The sequence below is a fragment of the Oryctolagus cuniculus genome, chromosome 5, assembly GCF_964237555.1.
Source record: "Oryctolagus cuniculus chromosome 5, mOryCun1.1, whole genome shotgun sequence".
Classification (NCBI taxonomy): Eukaryota; Metazoa; Chordata; class Mammalia; order Lagomorpha; family Leporidae; genus Oryctolagus; species Oryctolagus cuniculus.
In genome coordinates, this window is record NC_091436.1 from 549,923 (window position 1) to 572,833 (window position 22,911).

The window sequence follows — 22,911 nt, forward strand, 5'->3', positions numbered from 1 at the left end:
GAATCACGGCAGAGACACTGGTCAGAGCCAGCACTTTCCAGGGGAGGCAATGACAGGCAGGTGGGGGAGGGGAGGCAGAGAACCGAATAAGGAATGTAAAAAGGGGCCCACGTAGTGAACATCAAGGATGGACGACTTCTTAAGAGAGGAGGCTGAGACAGGACCAGCCATCTGCAGGAGGGAGGAGTCACTCAGGAAGTGGGGCTGGGGCACGAGGGGCACTCAGAAGGGGCTGGGGCACAGGGGGTACCTGCAGGAGGAAGGAATCACTCAGGACAGGGGGCTGGGGCATGAGGAGTGCAAGAGCAGATGTTAAGTTGAAGACATTATGTTTCCAAATAATTTTCAATAGTGTAAAAATGCCATTATTTCTAAATTGATCCATAGGAGCACAGTCCTTTTTGTTTGGTTGGTTTTGGGTGAGCTAGGGGATGTGTGGTCTGTGTTTAACTACAGTAATGTTCACACAGAATAGTGAGAATTAAAGAACAATGGGTTGGGTGTCTGGTTCAGCTTAAATAAAACATAGTTTAGGACACATAAATCCTATACTGCCTGCCTCCCTCTCTCTCCTCCTCCTCCCTCTCCCTCCCTCTCCTCCTGTCCCTCCTCCTCCCCCCTCTCCTCCCCTCCTCCCTCCCTCTCCCCTCCCTCCCCTCCCTCCTCCTCCTCTCTCCCTCCTCCTCCCTCTCCCTCCTCCTCCCTCCCTTTCCCTCTCCTCCCTTCCTCTCCCTCCTCCTCCTCATCCCTCTCCCTCCCCTCCTCCTCCCTCCTCCCTCCCCTCCCTCCCCTCTCCTCCCTCCTCCCTCCTCCCTCCCTCCTCCCTCCTCCTCCCTCCCTCCTCTCCTCCCTCCTCCTCCTCCCTCCTCCCTCCCTCCCTCCTCTCCCCCTCCTCCCTCCTCCCCCTCCCTCCTCCCTCCTCCCTCCTCCTCCTCCTCCTTCCCTCCTCCCTCCTCTCCCTCCTCCTCCCTCCTCCCCTCCCCTCCTCCCTCCCTCTCCCTCCTCCTCCTCCCTCCTCCCTCTCCCCCTCCCTCTCCCCTCCCTCCCTCCCTCTCCCTCTCCCTCCCCCTCCCTTCCTCCTCCCTCTCCCTCCTCCCTCTTCTTCCTCCTCCTCCCTCTCCCTCCTCCCTCTCCCCCTCCCTCCTCCTTCTCCCTTTCCCTCCTTCTCCTCCCTCTCCCTCCTCCCTCTCCCCTCTTCCCTCTCCCTCCTCCCTCTCCCTCCTCCCTCTCCCCTCTTCCCTCTCCCTCCTCCCTCTTCCTCCTCCCTCTCCCCTCTTCCCTCTCCCTCCTCCCTCTTCTTCCTCCCTCTCCCCTCCTCCCTCTCCCTCCTCCCTCTCCCTTCTCCTCCTCCCTCTCCCTTCTCCTCCTCCCTCCTCCCTCTCCCTCCTCCTCCTCCCTCTCCCCTCTTCCCTCTCCCTTCTCCCTCCCTCTCCTTCTCTGTCCTCCTCCTCCCTCTCCCTCTCCCTCCTCCTCCTCCTCCCTCTCCCTCTCCCTCTTCCCTCCTCCTCCCTCTCCCTCCTCCTCCTCCCTCTCCCTCCTCCTCCTCCCTCTCCCTCTTCCCTCCTCCCTCTCCCTCCTCCTCCTCCCTCCCTCTGCTGCCTATTCCATCTCCCGCTATTGTGGACCCTGGACGGCAGCAGTGCTGGCTCAAGATGTTGGGTCCCTGTCACTGATATGGGAGACCCAGGGTGTGGTGTTTATCTCCTTGGCCTTTGGCCTTTGGCCTTTGGAGAGTGAGCCAGAAGATGGGAGATGTCTCTGACTTTCAAATAAAATAGGTAAATAAAGAATTAGGGAGCCAGCGGGAAAATTCTGGAAAGCAAAGCTTCCAGAAGCTTCAGTGAAGAGCCCAGGCCCCCAGGCCAGCCGTGTCTACGTGCACCAGACACAGAGGCTGCCTGCCTCTCCACTGGGCCCAAACTTGCTGGCAAAGCTGGATTCATCTCCCACATGAGATAAATTCCAGCTGGTCAAAAGATTTAAATTAAAGGAAAAAAAAAAAAAAAACAAACAAAAAAAGTACTAGGAAGAAAATATATTTATAATTGTGGAAAGCAAAGAAATGTTTAAGAATGACTCCAAATAAAGAAGCCAAAAACACAAAGAGTCGAAGCAACATGGACCGTACACTGAAAATGCCAGATAAGGGTGACACACCAAGGGAAAATAAACCAAACCAAACAGGGCCAGGCAGTTCACGGAAGAACAACTACCGACCCAACACATGACAGCAACCACCAGAAAAACAAGGCTGTGGGGCACACATTTGGCCTTATGGTCAAGGTGCTCATGTCCCGCGTCAGAGCACCCGGGTTGAACACTAGGCTCCCAGCTCCTGCTAACGTGCACCCTGGGAGGCTGTGGTAATGGCTCAAGTCTGCCACTTGGGACCCTGATTATGTTCCCTGCTCCTGGCTTCAGCTGGGCCCATCCCCATCATCACAGGCATTTGGAGACCAAAGCAGCAAATAGGAACGAACTCTCTCTGCCTCCCAAACAAATAAAAACAAATTAATGACACAACAAAACAAACCAAGGCCTTATTGATATCTTGTGCCTTAGAACTTGACTTTTACAAATTTGCTTACACAAGTTCCCAAATGAACAAAGATGTCCACTTCAGCACCACAGCTGGGAACTTTCCAGACCAGGAAAGTGCTTCCACCATCAGTGGAGGGTAAATAAGACACTTGTGGGAAGGAGTGCCAGACAGCCATGAAAGAGTGAGGCGGAACAAAGACGCCAAAAACACAGTGGCGTATGTGGGAAAGACGTCCAGTTACTGGCAGTAGGTGTTTCTGGGAGATGGGTACCAGAGGATTCCATTTTTTACACTTACTTTTCTTTATTTTCTGAACTTTTAAACAATTTTTTAAGATGACTATCCTAAGTAGAATGTGAACAAAATATTAAAATATCCGTACAAGCATTCCAAACCCTGTGTTCTGCAATAACAACAGGGTTGGCTTACTGACAGATGCAAATGCCACTTCCCCAGTTAAGAGACATCTGCAGGGGCTGGCGCTGTGGCACAGTGGGTTAACGCCCTGGCCTGCGGTGCTGGCATCCCACATGGGTGCTGGTTCGAGTCCCGGCTGCTCCACTTCCGATCCAGCTCTCTGCTATGGCCTGGGAAAACAGTAGAAGATGGCCCAGGTCCTTGGGCCCCTGCACCCACGTGGGAGACCCAGAAGAAGCTCCTGGCTCCTGGCTTCGGATTGGCACAGCTGCGGCCATTGCGGCCAATTGGGGAGTGAACCATCGGATGCAAGACCTCTCTCTCTCTCTGCCTCTCCTCTCTCTGTGTAACTCTGACTTGCAAATAAAGAAATAAATCTTAAAAAAAAAAGGGAGAGAGAGAGACAGCTATAAACATTTCCTAATATTTGGTTAATGATGTTTGATAATTTGTTCTTTGGTTTTCGGCATCATGTTAAACACAAATGTGATTTCAAGAAATGAGACTCTGCATGAGTCCAGACTGGACTAAATAGCACTGACAGATGTGTCACAGAGAATGCATGTACACAAGCAATCAAGTCACCGGTGGGTGCCACCTGATCTGATGGGGAACATGTAACTCAAAGTTAAAACAAGAGATTAACAGCTAATTAGATTTGAAAAATAAACTACATTCTTTCATTGCTGAATGGCAAGGATTCTAACTGATCATTTTTGTTCTCGCACGTTACCTTATAAACTGCTGACAGCTCTTCATCAACAAACCTCAGTAAAAGGACAACAGAAAATCCAAGCAACTGATTGGTCACTTCTTTTGGAAATTCAGGTAAGTTGATCTCCCCATGGCTTAAGTGATCTCTTATCCGGGGACCCTCCTGATGGTTCAGGAAATCCCAGAGAAAGTCCTTTCATAAAATAAACAGAAAATGTTTCGTTAGTAACCCAGGAAGAAGAGAGAGTGAGTGCCACAGCCCATACAGGGCCAGGCCTGACACAGCCTGGAACAGAAAGTGGACCCAGAGATGGAGTGCACCAGCCACATGAGCACGGCGCCCTGCTGGAGCTGCTGCTCTCTGAGCACCTGGGACCCTCTAAGGACACCACTAAGGGAGACAGAGCTGCGAGGATAGCGCCGATGCTTCGGTTAAGCTCCTCCTTCCGCCCTTACCCTCCTCTAAGGAAAGGAACTGAGGGAATCACAGCTCCTGCGTGTGCAAGCACAGCCCTTGAACTCGTGCCTCCTCATGCTCTCCTCACGTGCTCTTTCAGAATCCCTCTTTTCTATCTTGGAAGTCCAAGTACAAAGTGGCCTCTTCCATCAACAGCCTAAGCTCAAGACCTCTCCCTCGGGTTATATGGAAGAGGTCAGAAAACCCTGGACCTAGAAATCTACCCACGGACAAAAGACATAAGACGAAAAAGAGCATTAGGCAAGAGACGACAAAGAATGTCAGATATGAGATGACAAAGAATACTAGATGAGAGGTAGAAAAGCATACAAGACAAGAGAAAACGAAGAACGTTCGACACGCTGGGTCAGTCACATTGGCTGTGGCAGAAGTGCATGCCCAAAGGGCACGAGGCGTCATGCCAGCATCAGCACAGAGGTAGCGCCTCAGTCCGCCACTTCTCAGGGTATAAACATACAAACACCCATTTACAGTCACAAAACACAGAAAACAGACAGAGCGAAAATGGCCCCACATGGTAATTCTTTCCATCCAACGCCCAGCCTCATCAGTCACATTTGACCCTAGTACCTTCCACAGTATAAATACACATGGCCAACAAGTTCAAACGCTGCTTGGGAACAGCGAGGCCTAGGAAAAGACACTGATCCACCTGCATCAGCACAGGACCTACGCTGGAGCCATGGCTCTGCTGACAGGTGACAGAGCTGACAGCCCAGCAATGGCTCCAGCACCCAGTTCCTGAGCACAATACAGCCAGAACCAATCCCACCTCAGGGACATTCTCATCACATCCAAAAACACAAGAATAATCGTGAAAAATACACAATACCTACCATAGCAGGTTCTCCAAGGAAAAGAGGAAGCTGATTGATTTCGCCATCATTCAAGTGTTTTGCCAACATCTAAAACACCAAAAATAAACACAATTGTGAAACTCAGACACATCACAGACACACCCTAACACACATGCACAGATACACAAGCACACACCAAACACACATACAAACATACATAGACACAAACGAACACATTTTTAAGGTCATTACACTGGTTAAAATGTTTTTCTAAACAGTGGTTGCTACATTTTGGGGACACTCCTTCATTCATTTAATTCACTTGGAACCAATGTAACACCACTCTTCAACTGAACACTATAATATATAATTCATATATAATTCAATACTACCTTCAACTGGAAGTTCTGTAGGGATGTGTGCACACAGCAAGCTGCCGGAACCCAACCCCCCGACTCAGCCCTGCAGATCTACCCTGAGCAGACCAGGCTACTCTGTTCAATCGTCACACTCCCAAATGTGTTGTGATTAGAGACCCAGTTGTCTACCAATGGAATGAACTCTGCAGGCAAGCAGGCACATGATTAATCCACCACACTTAGCAACCTAACAGTTGTCTTAAAGGCAAGATGATCCAAATGCTCAAGTCTCTACACAGCCTCTCTCTCAGTCCCTCCTGCAGCCTGTCCGTCACCCTTCATGAAAGCACCACCTTCTAGAACCACCCATGGGTGACAGGAGATTTCTCCAACTGTAATGACCAGCTTCACAGTCACCTTTCCCCAGAATGCAGAAAACACTCTACAGTGGATGACAGGAGGTAACAGCACCTAGCAGGAGGTAACAGTACGGAACAGGAGGTAACAGCACCTAGCAGGAGGTAACAGGACATAACAGGAGGTAACAGTACCTAGCAGGAGGTAACAGCACTTAACAGGAGGTAACAGCACCTAGCAGGAGGTAACAGGACATAACAGGAGGTAACAGCACCTAGCAGGAGGTAACAGGACATAACAGGAGGTAACAGCACCTAGCAGGAGGTAACAGGACATAACAGGAGGTAACAGCACCTAGCAGGAGGTAACAGCACCTAACAGGAGGTAACAGCACCTAGCAGGAGGTAACAGGACATAACAGGAGGTAACAGCACCTAGCAGGAGGTAACAGTACATAACAGGAGGTAACAGCACCTAGCAGGAGGTAACAGCACCTAACAGGAGGTAACAGCACCTAGCAGGAGGTAACAGGACATAACAGGAGGTAACAGCACCTAGCAGGAGGTAACAGGACATAACAGGAGGTAACAGCACCTAGCAGGAGGTAACAGTACATAACAGGAGGTAACAGTACATAACAGGAGGTAACAGCACCTAACAGGAGGTAACAGTACATCACAGTACATAACAGGAGGTAACAGCACCTAGCAGGAGGTAACAGCACCTAACAGGAGGTAACAGCACCTAGCAGGAGGTAACAGGACATAACAGGAGGTAACAGCACCTAGCAGGAGGTAACAGGACATAACAGGAGGTAACAGCACCTAGCAGGAGGTAACAGGACATAACAGGAGGTAACAGCACCTAGCAGGAGGTAACAGGACATAACAGCAGGTAACAGCACCTAGCAGGAGGTAACAGGACATAACAGGAGGTAACAGCACCTAGCAGGAGGTAACAGGACATAACAGGAGGTAACAGCACCTAGCAGGAGGTAACAGCACCTAACAGGAGGTAACAGCACCTAGCAGGAGGTAACAGGACATAACAGGAGGTAACAGCACCTAGCAGGAGGTAACAGGACATAACAGGAGGTAACAGCACCTAGCAGGAGGTAACAGCACCTAACAGGAGGTAACAGCACCTAGCAGGAGGTAACAGCACCTAACAGGAGGTAACAGCACCTAGCAGGAGGTAACAGCACCTAACAGGAGGTAACAGCACCTAGCAGGAGGTAACAGCACCTAACAGGAGGTAACAGCACCTAGCAGGAGGTAACAGGACATAACAGGAGGTAACAGCACCTAGCAGGAGGTAACAGCACCTAACAGGAGGTAACAGCACCTAGCAGGAGGTAACAGGACATAACAGGAGGTAACAGCACCTAACAGGAGGTAACAGCACCTAGCAGGAGGTAACAGCACCTAGCAGGAGGTAACAGGACATAACAGGAGGTAACAGCACCTAGCAGGAGGTAACAGGACATAACAGGAGGAAACAGCACCTAGCAGGAGGTAACAGGACATAACAGGAGGTAACAGCACCTAGCAGGAGGTAACAGCACCTAACAGGAGGTAACAGCACCTAGCAGGAGGTAACAGCACCTAACAGGAGGTAACAGCACCTAACAGGAGTTAACAGCACCTAACAGGAGGTAACAACACCTAGCAGGAGGTAACAGGACATAACAGGAGGTAACAGCACCTAGCAGGAGGATACAGGACATAACAGGAGGTAACAGCACCTAGCAGGAGGTAACAGCACCTAGCAGGAGGTAACAGGACATAACAGGAGGTAACAGCACCTAACAGGAGGTAACAGTACATCACAGTACATAACAGGAGGTAACAGCACCTAGCAGGAGGTAACAGCACCTAACAGGAGGTAACAGCACCTAGCAGGAGGTAACAGTATATAATAGGAGGTAACAGCACCTAGCAGGAGGTAACAGGACATAACAGCAGGTAACAGCACCTAGCAGGAGGTAACAGGACATAACAGGAGGTAACAGCACCTAGCAGGAGGTAACAGGATATAACAGAAGGTAACAGCACCTAGCAGGAGGTAACAGGACATAACAGGAGGTAACAGCACCTAGCAGGAGGTAACAGGACATAACAGGAGGTAACAGCACCTAGCAGGAGGTAACAGCACCTAGCAGGAGGTAACAGGACATAACAGGAGGTAACAGCACCTAGCAGGAGGTAACAGGACATAACAGGAGGTAACAGCACCTAGCAGGAGGTAACAGGACATAACAGAAGGTAACAGCACCTAGCAGGAGGTAACAGCACCTAACAGGAGGTAACAGCACCTAGCAGGAGGTAACAGCACCTAACAGGAGGTAACAGCACCTAGCAGGAGGTAACAGCACCTAACAGGAGGTAACAGCACCTAGCAGGAGGTAACAGGACATAACAGGAGGTAACAGCACCTAGCAGGAGGTAACAGTATATAACAGGAGGTACAGCACCTAGCAGGAGGTAACAGGACATAACAGGAGGTAACAGCACCTAGCAGGAGGTAACAGCACCTAGCAGGAGGTAACAGGACATAACAGGAGGTAACAGCACCTAGCAGGAGGTAACAGGACATAACAGGAGGTAACAGCACCTAGCAGGAGGTAACAGGACATAACAGAAGGTAACAGCATCTAGCAGGAGGTAACAGCACCTAACAGGAGGTAACAGCACCTAGCAGGAGGTAACAGCACCTAACAGGAGGTAACAGTACATCACAGTACATAACAGGAGGTAACAGCACCTAGCAGGAGGTAACAGCACCTAACAGGAGGTAACAGCACCTAGCAGGAGGTAACAGGACATAACAGGAGGTTTCAGCACCTAACAGGAGGTAACAGTACATCACAGTACATAACAGGAGGTAACAGCACCTAGCAGGAGGTAACAGCACCTAACAGGAGGTAACAGCACCTAGCAGGAGGTAACAGGACATAACAGGAGGTTTCAGCACCTAGCAGGAGGTAACAGGACATAACAGGAGGTAACAGCACCTAGCAGGAGGTAACAGGACATAACAGGAGGTAACAGCACCTAGCAGGAGGTAACAGGACATAACAGGAGGTAACAGCACCTAGCAGGAGGTAACAGGACATAACAGGAGGTAACAGCACCTAGCAGGAGGTAACAGGACATAACAGGAGGTAACAGCACCTAACAGGAGGTAACAGCACCTAGCAGTAGGTAACAGCACCTAGCAGGAGGTAACAGGACATAACAGGAGGTAACAGCACCTAGCAGGAGGTAACAGGACCTAACAGGAGGAAACAGCACCTAGCAGGAGGTAACAGGACATAACAGGAGGTAACAGCACCTAGCAGGAGGTAACAGCACCTAACAGGAGGTAACAGCACCTAGCAGGAGGTAACAGCACCTAACAGGAGGTAACAGCACCTAACAGGAGTTAACAGCACCTAACAGGAGGTAACAACACCTAGCAGGAGGTAACAGGACATAACAGGAGGTAACAGCACCTAGCAGGAGGATACAGGACATAACAGGAGGTAACAGCACCTAGCAGGAGGTAACAGCACCTAGCAGGAGGTAACAGGACATAACAGGAGGTAACAGCACCTAACAGGAGGTAACAGTACATCACAGTACATAACAGGAGGTAACAGCACCTAGCAGGAGGTAACAGCACCTAACAGGAGGTAACAGCACCTAGCAGGAGGTAACAGTATATAATAGGAGGTAACAGCACCTAGCAGGAGGTAACAGGACATAACAGGAGGTAACAGCACCTAGCAGGAGGTAACAGCACCTAGCAGGAGGTAACAGCACCTAGCAGGAGGTAACAGGATATAACAGAAGGTAACAGCACCTAGCAGGAGGTAACAGGACATAACAGGAGGTAACAGCACCTAGCAGGAGGTAACAGGACATAACAGGAGGTAACAGCACCTAGCAGGAGGTAACAGCACCTAGCAGGAGGTAACAGGACATAACAGGAGGTAACAGCACCTAGCAGGAGGTAACAGGACATAACAGGAGGTAACAGCACCTAGCAGGAGGTAACAGGACATAACAGAAGGTAACAGCACCTAGCAGGAGGTAACAGCACCTAACAGGAGGTAACAGCACCTAGCAGGAGGTAACAGCACCTAACAGGAGGTAACAGTACATCACAGTACATAACAGGAGGTAACAGCACCTAGCAGGAGGTAACAGCACCTAACAGGAGGTAACAGCACCTAGCAGGAGGTAACAGGACATAACAGGAGGTTTCAGCACCTAACAGGAGGTAACAGTACATCACAGTACATAACAGGAGGTAACAGCACCTAGCAGGAGGTAACAGCACCTAACAGGAGGTAACAGCACCTAGCAGGAGGTAACAGGACATAACAGGAGGTTTCAGCACCTAGCAGGAGGTAACAGGACATAACAGGAGGTAACAGCACCTAGCAGGAGGTAACAGGACATAACAGGAGGTAACAGCACCTAGCAGGAGGTAACAGGATATAACAGGAGGTAACAGCACCTAGCAGGAGGTAACAGGACATAACAGGAGGTAACAGCACCTAGCAGGAGGTAACAGGACATAACAGGAGGTAACAGCACCTAGCAGGAGGTAACAGGACATAACAGAAGGTAACAGCACCTAGCAGGAGGTAACAGCACCTAGCAGGAGGTAACAGCACCTAACAGGAGGTAACAGGATATAACAGAAGGTAACAGCACCTAGCAGGAGGTTACAGGACATAACAGGAGGTAACAGCACCTAGCAGGAGGTAACAGGACATAACAGGAGGTAACAGCACCTAGCAGGAGGTAACAGCACCTAACAGGAGGTAACAGCACCTAGCAGGAGGTAACAGCACCTAACAGGAGGTAACAGCACCTAGCAGGAGGTAACAGGACATAACAGGAGGTAACAGCACCTAGCAGGAGGTAACAGTATATAACAGGAGGTAACAGCACCTAGCTGGAGGTAACAGTACATAACAGGAGGTAACAGCACCTAGCAGGAAGTAACAGTACATAACAGGAGGTAACAGCACCTAGCAGGAGGTAACAGCACCTAACAGGAGGTAACAGCACCTAGCAGGAGGTAACAGCACCTAACAGGAGGTAACAGCACCTAGCAGGAGGTAACAGCACCTAACAGGAGGTAACAGCACCTAGCAGGAGGTAACAGCACCTAACAGGAGGTAACAGCACCTAGCAGGAAGTAACAGTATATAACAGGAGGTAACAGCACCTAGCAGGAGGTAACAGGACATAACAGGAGGTAACAGCACCTAGCAGGAGGTAACAGGACATAACAGGAGGTAACAGCACCTAGCAGGAGGTAACAGGACATAACAGGAGGTAACAGGATATAACAGAAGGTAACAGCACCTAGCAGGAGGTAACAGGACATAACAGGAGGTAACAGCACCTAGCAGGAGGTAACAGGACATAACAGGAGGTAACTGCACCTAGCAGGAGGTAACAGGACATAACAGGAGGTAACAGCACCTAGCAGGAGGTAACAGCACCTAACAGGAGGTAACAGCACCTAGCAGAGGTAACAGCACCTAGCAGGAGGTAACAGTACATCACAGTACATAACAGGAGGTAACAGCACCTAGCAGGAGGTAACAGCACCTAACAGGAGGTAACAGCACCTAGCAGGAGGTAACAGTATATAATAGGAGGTAACAGCACCTAGCAGGAGGTAACAGGGCATAACAGGAGGTAACAGCACCTAGCAGGAGGTAACAGCACCTAGCAGGAGGTAACAGCACCTAGCAGGAGGTAACAGGATATAACAGAAGGTAACAGCACCTAGCAGGAGGTAACAGGACATAACAGGAGGTAACAGCACCTAGCAGGAGGTAACAGGACATAACAGGAGGTAACAGCACCTAGCAGGAGGTAACAGCACCTAGCAGGAGGTAACAGGACATAACAGGAGGTAACAGCACCTAGCAGGAGGTAACAGGACATAACAGGAGGTAACAGCACCTAGCAGGAGGTAACAGGACATAACAGAAGGTAACAGCACCTAGCAGGAGGTAACAGCACCTAACAGGAGGTAACAGCACCTAGCAGGAGGTAACAGCACCTAACAGGAGGTAACAGTACATCACAGTACATAACAGGAGGTAACAGCACCTAGCAGGAGGTAACAGCACCTAACAGGAGGTAACAGCACCTAGCAGGAGGTAACAGGACATAACAGGAGGTTTCAGCACCTAGCAGGAGGTAACAGGACATAACAGGAGGTAACAGCACCTAGCAGGAGGTAACAGGACATAACAGGAGGTAACAGCACCTAGCAGGAGGTAACAGGATATAACAGGAGGTAACAGCACCTAGCAGGAGGTAACAGGACATAACAGGAGGTAACAGCACCTAGCAGGAGGTAACAGGACATAACAGGAGGTAACAGCACCTAGCAGGAGGTAACAGGACATAACAGAAGGTAACAGCACCTAGCAGGAGGTAACAGCACCTAGCAGGAGGTAACAGCACCTAGCAGGAGGTAACAGCACCTAACAGGAGGTAACAGGATATAACAGAAGGTAACAGCACCTAGCAGGAGGTTACAGGACATAACAGGAGGTAACAGCACCTAGCAGGAGGTAACAGGACATAACAGGAGGTAACAGCACCTGGCAGGAGGTAACAGCACCTAACAGGAGGTAACAGCACCTAGCAGGAGGTAACAGCACCTAACAGGAGGTAACAGCACCTAGCAGGAGGTAACAGGACATAACAGGAGGTAACAGCACCTAGCAGGAGGTAACAGTATATAACAGGAGGTAACAGCACCTAGCAGGAGGTAACAGGACATAACAGGAGGTAACAGCACCTAGCAGGAGGTAACAGCACCTAACAGGAGGTAACAGCACCTAGCAGGAAGTAACAGTATATAACAGGAGGTAACAGCACCTAGCAGGAGGTAACAGGACATAACAGGAGGTAACAGCACCTAGCAGGAGGTAACAGGACATAACAGGAGGTAACAGCACCTAGCAGGAGGTAACAGGACATAACAGGAGGTAACAGGATATAACAGAAGGTAACAGCACCTAGCAGGAGGTAACAGGACATAACAGGAGGTAACAGCACCTAGCAGGAGGTAACAGGACATAACAGGAGGTAACTGCACCTAGCAGGAGGTAACAGGACATAACAGGAGGTAACAGCACCTAGCAGGAGGTAACAGGACATAACAGGAGGTAACAGCACCTAGCAGGAGGTAACAGCACCTAACAGGAGGTAACAGCACCTAGCAGGAGGTAACAGCACCTAACAGGAGGTAACAGCACCTAGCAGGAGGTAACAGCACCTAACAGGAGGTAACAGCACCTAGCAGGAGGTAACAGCACCTAACAGGAGGTAACAGCACCTAGCAGGAGGTAACAGGACATAACAGGAGGTAACAGCACCTAGCAGGAGGTAACAGTATATAACAGGAGGTAACAGCACCTAGCAGGAGGTAACAGGACATAACAGGAGGTAACAGCACCTAGCAGGAGGTAACAGCACCTAACAGGAGGTAACAGCACCTAGCAGGAAGTAACAGTATATAACAGGAGGTAACAGCACCTAGCAGGAGGTAACAGGACATAACAGGAGGTAACAGCACCTAGCAGGAGGTAACAGGACATAACAGGAGGTAACAGCACCTAGCAGGAGGTAACAGGACATAACAGGAGGTAACAGGATATAACAGAAGGTAACAGCACCTAGCAGGAGGTAACAGGACATAACAGGAGGTAACAGCACCTAGCAGGAGGTAACAGGACATAACAGGAGGTAACTGCACCTAGCAGGAGGTAACAGGACATAACAGGAGGTAACAGCACCTAGCAGGAGGTAACAGGACATAACAGGAGGTAACAGCACCTAGCAGGAGGTAACAGCACCTAGCAGGAGGTAACAGGACATAACAGGAGGTAACAGCACCTAGCAGGAGGTAACAGGACATAACAGGAGGTAACAGCACCTAGCAGGAGGTAACAGCACCTAGCAGGAGGTAACAGGATATAACAGAAGGTAACAGCACCTAGCAGGAGGTAACAGGACATAACAGGAGGTAACAGCACCTAGCAGGAGATAACAGCACCTAACAGGAGGTAACAGCACCTAGCAGGAGGTAACAGGACATAACAGGAGGTAACAGCACCTAGCAGGAGGTAACAGCACCTAACAGGAGGTAACAGCAGCTAACAGGAGGTAACAGCACCTAGCAGAGGTAACAGGACATAACAGGAGGTAACAGCACCTAGCAGGAGGTAACAGCACCTAACAGGAGGTAACAGCACCTAACAGGAGGTAACAGCACCTAGCAGGAGGTAACAGGACATAACAGGAGGTAACAGCACCTAGCAGGAGGTAACAGCACCTAGCAGGAGGTAACAGTATATAACAGGAGGTAACAGCACCTAGCAGGAGGTAACAGAACATAACAGGAGGTAACAGCACCTAGCAGGAGGTAACAGGACATAACAGGAGGTAACAGCACCTAGCAGGAGGTAACAGCACCTAGCAGGAGGTAACAGGATATAACAGAAGGTAACAGCACCTAGCAGGAGGTAACAGGACATAACAGGAGGTAACAGCACCTAGCAGGAGGTAACAGGACATAACAGGAGGTAACAGCACCTAGCAGGATGTAACAGGACATAACAGGAGGTAACAGCACCTAGCAGGAGGTAACAGGACATAACAGGAGGTAACAGCACCTAGCAGGAGGTAACAGCACCTAGCAGGAGGTAACAGGACATAACAGGAGGTAACAGCACCTAGCAGGAGGTAACAGCACCTAGCAGGAGGTAACAGGACATAACAGGAGGTAACAGCACCTAACAGGAGGTAACAGTACATCACAGTACATAACAGGAGGTAACAGCACCTAGCAGGAGGTAACAGCACCTAACAGGAGGTAACAGCACCTAGCAGGAGGTAACAGCACCTAACAGGAGGTAACAGTATATAACAGGAGGTAACAGCACCTAGCAGGAGGTAACAGGACATAACAGGAGGTAACAGCACCTAGCAGGAGGTAACAGGACATAACAGGAGGTAACGGCACCTAGCAGGAGGTAACAGCACCTAGCAGGAGGTAACAGGATATAACAGAAGGTAACAGCACCTAGCAGGAGGTAACAGGACATAACAGGAGGTAACAGCACCTAGCAGGAGATAACAGCACCTAACAGGAGGTAAAAGCACCTAGCAGGAGGTAACAGGACATAACAGGAGGTAACAGCACCTAGCAGGAGGTAACAGCACCTAACAGGAGGTAACAGTACATCACAGTACATAACAGGAGGTAACAGCACCTAGCAGGAGGTAACAGCACCTAACAGGAGGTAACAGCACCTAGCAGGAGGTAACAGGACATAACAGGAGGTAACAGCACCTAGCAGGAGGTAACAGTACATAACAGAAGGTAACAGCACCTAGCAGGAGGTAACAGGACATAACAGGAGGTAACAGGACATAACAGGAGGTAACAGCACCTAGCAGGAGGTAACAGGACATAACAGGAGGTAACAGCACCTAGCAGGAGGTAACAGCACCTAACAGGAGGTAACAGCACCTAGCAGGAGGTAACAGCACCTAACAGGAGGTAACAGGACATAACAGGAGGTAACAGCACCTAACAGGAGGTAACAGCACCTAACAGGAGGTAACAGCACCTAGCAGGAGGTAACAGGACATAACAAGAGGTAACAGGACATAACAGGAGGTAACAGCACCTAACAGGAGGTAACAGGACATAACAGGAGGTAACAGCACCTAGCAGGAGGTAACAGTATATAACAGGAGGTAACAGCACCTAGCAGGAGGTAACAGGACATAACAGGAGGTAACAGCACCTAGCAGGAGGTAACAGTATATAACAGGAGGTAACAGCACCTAGCAGGAGGTAACAGTACATAACAGCACCTAGCAGGAGGTAACAGCACCTAGCAGTTGAGTTACATTCCATACCCAAGAAAGACAAACGCTAATCCTGACTCTACGATGAATACCTCTAACTAATGACAGCCAGTGACATTAGCACCTCCAGGCATTTTCCAGCTCGGAGCTTCATGTCACTTCAGAAAGTAGATTAGTAACACTGGGTCTTTAAAAACATGAAAACTATATTTAAATCTAGTCTCTCTCTATTTTTAATATATTACTCCAAACATTTTTCTATATGCATATGACTTATGGTTTGTCTTTAATTTTGTGCTTCAATTAGTGTTGAAGTTGGAGACCTGTGTATGGTTCAGGTCAACAACTGGGGGCAGGCATTATGGCACAGTGGGTTGAGCCATAACATGAGAGTCAGCACCCCACACGGTCACAGGTTTGAGTCCTGGCTGTTCCACTCCTGGTTCAGCTCCCTGCTAATGCACCGAGGAAAGCAGTAGAAGACCAGTCAAGTTCTTGGGCCCCTGCCACCCATGTGGGAGACCTGGATGGAGTTTCAGGCTCCTGGCTTCAGCCTGTCAAAGCCTGGCCATTGCGGCCACTTGGGGAGTGACCCAGCAGTTGAAGCTCTAACTCTCTGCCTTTCAAATAAATAAATAAAAGAAGACAATGTTTGGATGGTTTCAAGTTACCTTGTAAGTGTACTTACATCATCAAAGGTGGTATAAAAAGCTGTTGACTTCAAAAAAGGAAAGAAATGAAAAGAAACGATTAAAGCAAAATAAAAGTAGAGTAACATTATTCAAAACAGGAAAAATTTCTGGGACATGGCCCCAAACCTAAAACTTTCTTATGAAAATGAACATTAACTACCCACAACTGTGGAAGAGTCATAAAATAAACATGCTGTAAAAGACACAAAAATACAGGGAACCGAGTAACCGAGCTGTGTTAAATGCTGCCCTTACAGTCTTGTGGCTGTTAGTGGTAAAATTCACAGCTGCAGACTTCTCTTTACACATCGCTACTCACACCAGAGTGTTTCTCCTGGTGACTGGCGCTTAGGCACAAGTGAGCACACTTTAATACGCTCTCCAACAAAGGGCCTCTGTTTTAGCTGCTACCTGATGTAACCAGCACAGAGCCTGTGGGCACAGGCCCCAGGGCCACTCTCTCCTAGTCGCACTGGAGCTTCACATCTCTACAAGGGAAGCCCCGGGCAGCTTCTTTAGCTCCACAAACACAGGTTTTCCCTGGAAAACTTTCAACCAAACACAGCTTGATTATCCCTTTATCCAAGACCTTGGGTCCAGAAGCGCTTACAATATTTAATTCCTGGATTTTAGACTATTTGTACTTATAAAAGCTACCTTGGGGAGGGGAGCCAAGTCTACAAACAAAATGCACTTATGTTTCATATACGCCTTACACAGAGCCTGAAGGTAGCATTACATGCAAATTTCAGCACACCTGTGTCTTGATGGCGACCCACCAGGTGTGAGCCTCTCACCTGTGGCACCAGAGCAGATCTGTGAGTGGTTCAGGTCTCAGATCAGAGATGCTCAACCTGTGTAATTAAACGTTCTCCAACACACAGCGTCCTGGACGTGACCCTAAAACCTCTTCCTGAGCTCTCAAGCACTGCTGGGACATTTCCTGAGCTCTCCTCTAAACATTCAATTGTCTTCTAAATATCCCCACTACTTTTTTCAAAATGCTGAATTTTTTCATAAATTACATGTATATGAATTCTGTCTAGTTTTATGGAATCAGGAGAAGCATATTCTCTCCTATAACAGACAAGCTCTCAAAAGCCACTCTTGCTCATATTCACAACTTCCACGGATCCAAAAGAGACTGAGCTGCAGAAAGTGCTCAGTAAATAATGGTACTTACACAGTCACTGGTCTATTTATAAAACATCGTCATGTATGCACAACCTTATAAACTGACCCAGGTCTTTCTGAGGAAGAGTCTGGACTAAAACTCAGGCCGTTCCTTGTCAAATTGCATGCTCTGTAGACATATCCATGTCATTCGTTTGCACAGCCAACTGACAAGTACATCATCAAGTTTATTTATAGCTTAATTTATATGGCCACACAGCAACTGAGCTTGCTACCAAACAGCCAGTTGCAAGAGCAATCCATGAGGGCTATGACGAATGAGAATCTATTTCTTTCTGCGGACAATGAAACTTCCCTCCACAACAAGGTGCTGAGAGAAGTCCATGTCCTAACCCCAGGCATGGCACCAGGGGCAGCATCAGGAGGGCTCCACTCAGAGCCAGCAGAGGCCTCCACCAGAATGCAGCAAATAGAGGGAGTGCTCATTACTGATGGGACATCGCTAAGTTTAAAAGACAATTGAGAAATATTATAGAACTACCAAAACCAATCATGATTAAAATAAACATAAATCTGACAAAAGCATTGTAATAGGAAGTCACAGAAAATGCCAGTAAAACCTTCCAAAGAAAATTTTTCACTAAAAAATTCATTTCAATGAGAAATGAAATCATTTTTAGTTTCAATTAGGTGGGGCTGGCATTGTGCATAGCACATAAAGCCACTGCCTGCAATACCAGCATCCCACGTGTGTACCAGTTCATGTCTTGCTGCTCCACTTCTGATCCAGCTCAATGCTAATGGCCTGGGAAAAGCAATGGAAGATGGCCCAAGAACTTGGGCCCCTGACACCAACATGGGAGAACTGGATGAAGCTTCTGGCTCCTGGCTCTGGCCTGGCCCAGTCCTGGTCACTGTGCTTAGCTGGGGTGTGAACCAGCAGATGCAAGATGTCTCTGTGTCTCCTCCTTTCTCTGTAACTCTGACTTTCAAATAAATAAATAAATCTTTCAAAAAAACTTTCAGTTAGGCACAGAAAGCTGTCCATGCAACAAAAATCTCATCAACAATAAAAGCAAGTGTGTACCTCAGCAGTCAGCAGTCTTTTGGGACATTTGTTAACTGTAGCAAAAACTTTCCTAAGTCCAGTCTCCAGTTGTGTCAATAACAGTATGGCACAGTCAGCAAACCTGTGAAATTAAAAAAAGAAGAAAGCTCTACATTTCAAAACTAAATATTGATGCCAACACCACAATAACTATTCTGTGGTCTAAATATGACAATGCTATAGTAAAAGCAAGTAACATTATTTACTAATAGGAGAAACAAAATCAAAGTTTCATTAGACTACTAATTTTAAAACTATATTTCAGTGTTTTAATTTCAATGAACTATTTTTAGTAGCTTCAGGATATAAAATGTCATCAAATACCAGCCTAACTCATCTCTTCACCTCTAAAGAACACTCGAATAGGACGCAGTGGGTTGTCAAGGCATAAACGTGAAGGTAATGTCACCTGTCAAGATCAACTCATTGCCCTCCTGATCTGCACGAGGTGAATGTTTTCCTCCTGTATAGCGTTCGCTCTTACGCAAAGAGAATATAAGGGAAGGGGGTTTGGCCAACAGTGAAGATGCTGGTTGGGATGCCTGCAAACCACATCCAAGTATCTGGGTTTGAGGCCCTGCTTGCTCCCAACTCCCGTTTCCTGGGAGGCAGCAGTGATGGCTCAAGCGGTTGCGTCCCTGCAACCCATGTGGGAGACCTGGACCGAGTTCCTGTTTCCAGCTTCAGCCAGCCCAGCCCAGCTGCTGTGAGCATCTGGGGAGTGAACCAGCAGATGGAAGCTTTCTCTCTGTTTCTATTTCTTTTTCTCCTCCCCACCCCGTCCCCATCTCTACCTCAAATAAAAAATGCAGATAAAAATTTTTAAAGACACAAAATAACAACAAAGTTGATTGCTCTTTCATGATGCTCTGGCACTGCACACATTTCACTCATAGCAAGAACTCAAAAATACGTACAACTTGATTCTGAAAAATGATAATGTGAAATGTATGACACGTTTAAACATAATTACAGGCTGCCTCTTCCATTATTGTATGAAGACATTCAGCCCCACCTCCAAGTGCTTCTCCAATGACAAAAGTGTGAAGGACAAGGGCGTCGAAGGTGTCCAACCACACTGCCCTCCTTACCTGTGTGACCTGAACCTGACCAACACAGCTTCCCAGTATGGTAACATGACTTTTAATATAAAAGAGGATTTTTTCATGATTTCTTCTAACACTGAAAGTACTTCATAAGGAACATCTGTAAAACAGCAAACATTTTTAAACACAACCATACTACACAACTCAAAAAGATGGGGTGCTGCCCTCTCAGGGCTGACCACAGTTCCCAGGCACAATGCTCCCCTCAAAGAGGGGGACAGCCTCACCTAGAGCCACAGGCAAGGGGGACCTCAGGGACATGGGGGGGGGCACGGACTCCTGCACCTCTGTGGTGATTCAGGGAGGCCAGTGTGGAGGGGGCAGTCAGGGGGCCAGTCGAACACACTGGCCAGAAGTAAGACGTTTTCAGAAGCTGCGGGTGATCCTTCACACCACAGGCACTCTGGGTGTCATGATTTGAGGACAAATGCTCAAGAACGGAAAGGAGGAGAAGTGCAGTATAAAACGGCCCAAAGCCATTGGGCCATCTCGACATCTGAGGAGTCAATGAGCTCTGAGCTCCATCATCCACTGTGATTCAAGGAGATCAGCACAGCTGTGCTTGAATCCCAATGCACATAGGGAGAGTGTGAGAAGAGGTTGAGTCGTACGTGGTAACGGCTCTGAGTTCTTCAAGCAACTGTCAAAGCCACCTTGCCACTGCAGGACTTCAAGTCTAAATACTGTCGTGAAGACGCAGTAGGAGGGGAAATTGAAACAGAGTACTTGCCAGGAAAAACAATCAACTCCTCTAGGTTCCTAAGAGTTATGAGGGATCGATGTGTCAACGTAAATGTGGTTTGTTGAAGGAAACTCTTCAGTAACTGTCCCAATCCTACTGTCAACAGCATCATCATTGAACAGTATCTAGGGAAAAATAGCACGGAGATCTGTTAGAAACACAAGCTCAGTCACACATACATGACAGCTTTACTTTCCAAATATTTAAAATTTAAAAACCAAAGCATTATCAACTTGCAGAAAATTTCCCCTAGATACAAGTACAGGTATTCAGCTGTGCCATAGCTGGAAAAAACAGTAATTATCTCAGAAACTCTGGGCCCCCTCCCGCCTGGGACCTGGGTGCACCACCACACCCTGTGTGACCCCTGCTGGGCCTCCAGGCTGTGTGGGGCTGAAACCACACCCCAGCAATCTTCTCTAGCCTCACAATCCTGTCTCACCCCTCATCCCTCTCTCATGCATCTTCCTCTCTCATGAATTCAAGCTAAAATAAACTCTTAAGCAGACGAAAAAGAAGGAAAAGTACTTTTCCAGCATCTTACTTTGGAGGAACCTCTCGGGGTGATGCAAATCCATGCCACAAGATGTTCCGCAGGTTGAGTCCCCGTGGAGAGCCAATGAAGACTTTCAGCACATCCACCTGAAGCGAGAGTGCAGGTCACGACTAGAACTAGCAGACCAGATGGCTCGGCTGCTGTAGAACAGTAATAGTACTAATCACACAGCCAGCACCCTGAGTGTTGCACATGCATGCACTGACCCACTCATCAGTCCTCAGAACCACCTCTCAGGGAGGCTGGGAAAGGCACTGCACATCCAAGGTCCCTGACATCGAATCAAGTGAAACAGAAAGCAATCAACACAAACTCGGCATCTGGCAGCGTGGACCTGAATGGTTAAGTAACAAGACAGCATGGAGAGCTAGACCAGTGAGGCTCCAGCCCTGTGCCCCCACCTCCAGGTCACCTGTCTACACAGTGAGCGGCACAGCCACTGGAGGAGTTCCCAGAGCACTGCTTCTGGGCTTGAAGCACCACACTGCACAAGAGCTATGCACAAATAGAAGATATTTAAATCACGTCATGTGAAGACGTACGCACATAACCAAAGCTGTCCTCATTCCTAGGAAACACTGCCACTGTGTGGCAGACGGATTAAGTCTCCTTCAGAGAACAGGTGGGAATTACAAGGAGGGTTTCAGCTTGGCCCAGCAACGCTAGACAACAGGTTCCTCACTGCAACTTCAGGAAGTCTGCTCTCCCATTAATTTAATGTGCTTCATTTACATCTTCTGGGCGAACAGAGATACTTGTGAGAGTGGCTAACAGCGTCTGGTGGTAGGGAAAGGCTCCCAGCAACCAGGCAGGAAAAAGAGCAGAGCAGAGTCAGAATCCAGCGCAACATCCCACGCTCTTCCCAAAAGCAAGTGCCCTTTAGGCTAGAGGGATCCACAGCACTGAGTGCAGGGTGCTGCTGAGGGCCAGGTTCTTAGCCAAAAGCAAAGGGTGTGTTGCTCACTGCTGTGGTGAGCACAACTTTCTGAACAACGAGGGGTTCCTGGGTTTCTCCTGCCTCACCCTGTTGCCTACAGGCTGTTCTTGTCTTAAGTGACTTGATGTGCACCCTCTTCCAGATTCTGTGACTTTTTTTTAATCAATATCCAAATATTTTTTCACTGCTAGTTTAAATGATTGCCAAGGGCCTGAGTTCCCATATGTCAAAATATTAATATTCTAAGGAGATCCAAGATGGCAGAATAGAAAGGGAGCTTACTGCTCTGGCCCAGGGAAAGACAGTTTAAAAAAAGTGTAGAGAGTGCAGTCTCAGGGAAGTCTTAGGGAGAAAACGTCAGAGAACACTCCACACAAATTAGAGGGACACTGTGCACCTACACGGAAGGTGCGGACACACACAACTCAGGACCCCAGCAGCTGAGAACCTCAAGTGAGACCAGTCTGCAGCAGCCCACGCCATTGGCAATAAAGCTACAGGAAGAGGCTAGCATGGGCCCAGCTTGGAGCCCTGCGGGGGATAGTGTATCTGCCAAACTAGAAGAGGGAAAAAAAGGGGGCACATTTCTTGCTCACTGACCACCTAGCACCGGCGTCCTCTAACTAGCTGAGAGGGCACGCCACTTTGAACATATGAAACAGCCGCACCAGCTCGTGTCCACACACCCAAAAACTAGCTGAGAGGAGATGCCTGAGTCTGGCTGGGCGAACTGTCAGGGAGCTGGGTGCTCACGCTGTGGGAACCTTGTGTGCTGGGACAGTAAAAACACTGTGGCTGTGTGGGAGGGCCCAGGGTGTGGCTGGAACTTTGGGCAGTCACTGTGGGTGGCTCCACATGCTCAGGGCTGATTCCCTGGTGAGTGAGGGTCATTGCTGCAGGACCTATGCTTATACCAAAAACTACACAGATCCTTTGTGTGGTCCTTGTGGACGAGCAGGTCAATGCTGCACCCACTGGGGCTGGCGCCCAAGCACTGGCCTTCTCTGAGGAGCAGAGGTGAGCATGAGACTCCACCAACAGAACTGAACAAACCCTCCCCTGCAATT

At 48.7% G+C, this 22,911-nt stretch overlaps 1 protein-coding gene across 8 annotated transcripts in view; it reads right to left on the reverse strand.

The window, feature by feature from the left end:
• ERMARD (ER membrane associated RNA degradation) overlaps positions 1-22,911 on the reverse strand; it is a 50,198-nt gene that overhangs the window by 11,858 nt on the left and 15,429 nt on the right. For 7 of the 8 annotated variants that reach the window (XM_070074566.1, XM_070074569.1, XM_070074567.1 and 4 more), the window contains 7 exons: positions 20,896-20,993; positions 20,340-20,476; positions 19,595-19,709; positions 18,483-18,585; positions 16,258-16,287; positions 4,988-5,056; positions 3,693-3,866 (listed from right to left, as the gene is read on the reverse strand). In XM_070074566.1, the coding sequence (XP_069930667.1) occupies positions 3,693-3,866; positions 4,988-5,056; positions 16,258-16,287; positions 18,483-18,585; positions 19,595-19,709; positions 20,340-20,476; positions 20,896-20,993 (726 nt within the window). The remainder of the gene's footprint in view (positions 1-3,692; positions 3,867-4,987; positions 5,057-16,257; positions 16,288-18,482; positions 18,586-19,594; positions 19,710-20,339; positions 20,477-20,895; positions 20,994-22,911) is intronic. The other variant, XM_070074565.1, reaches the window with a different exon arrangement.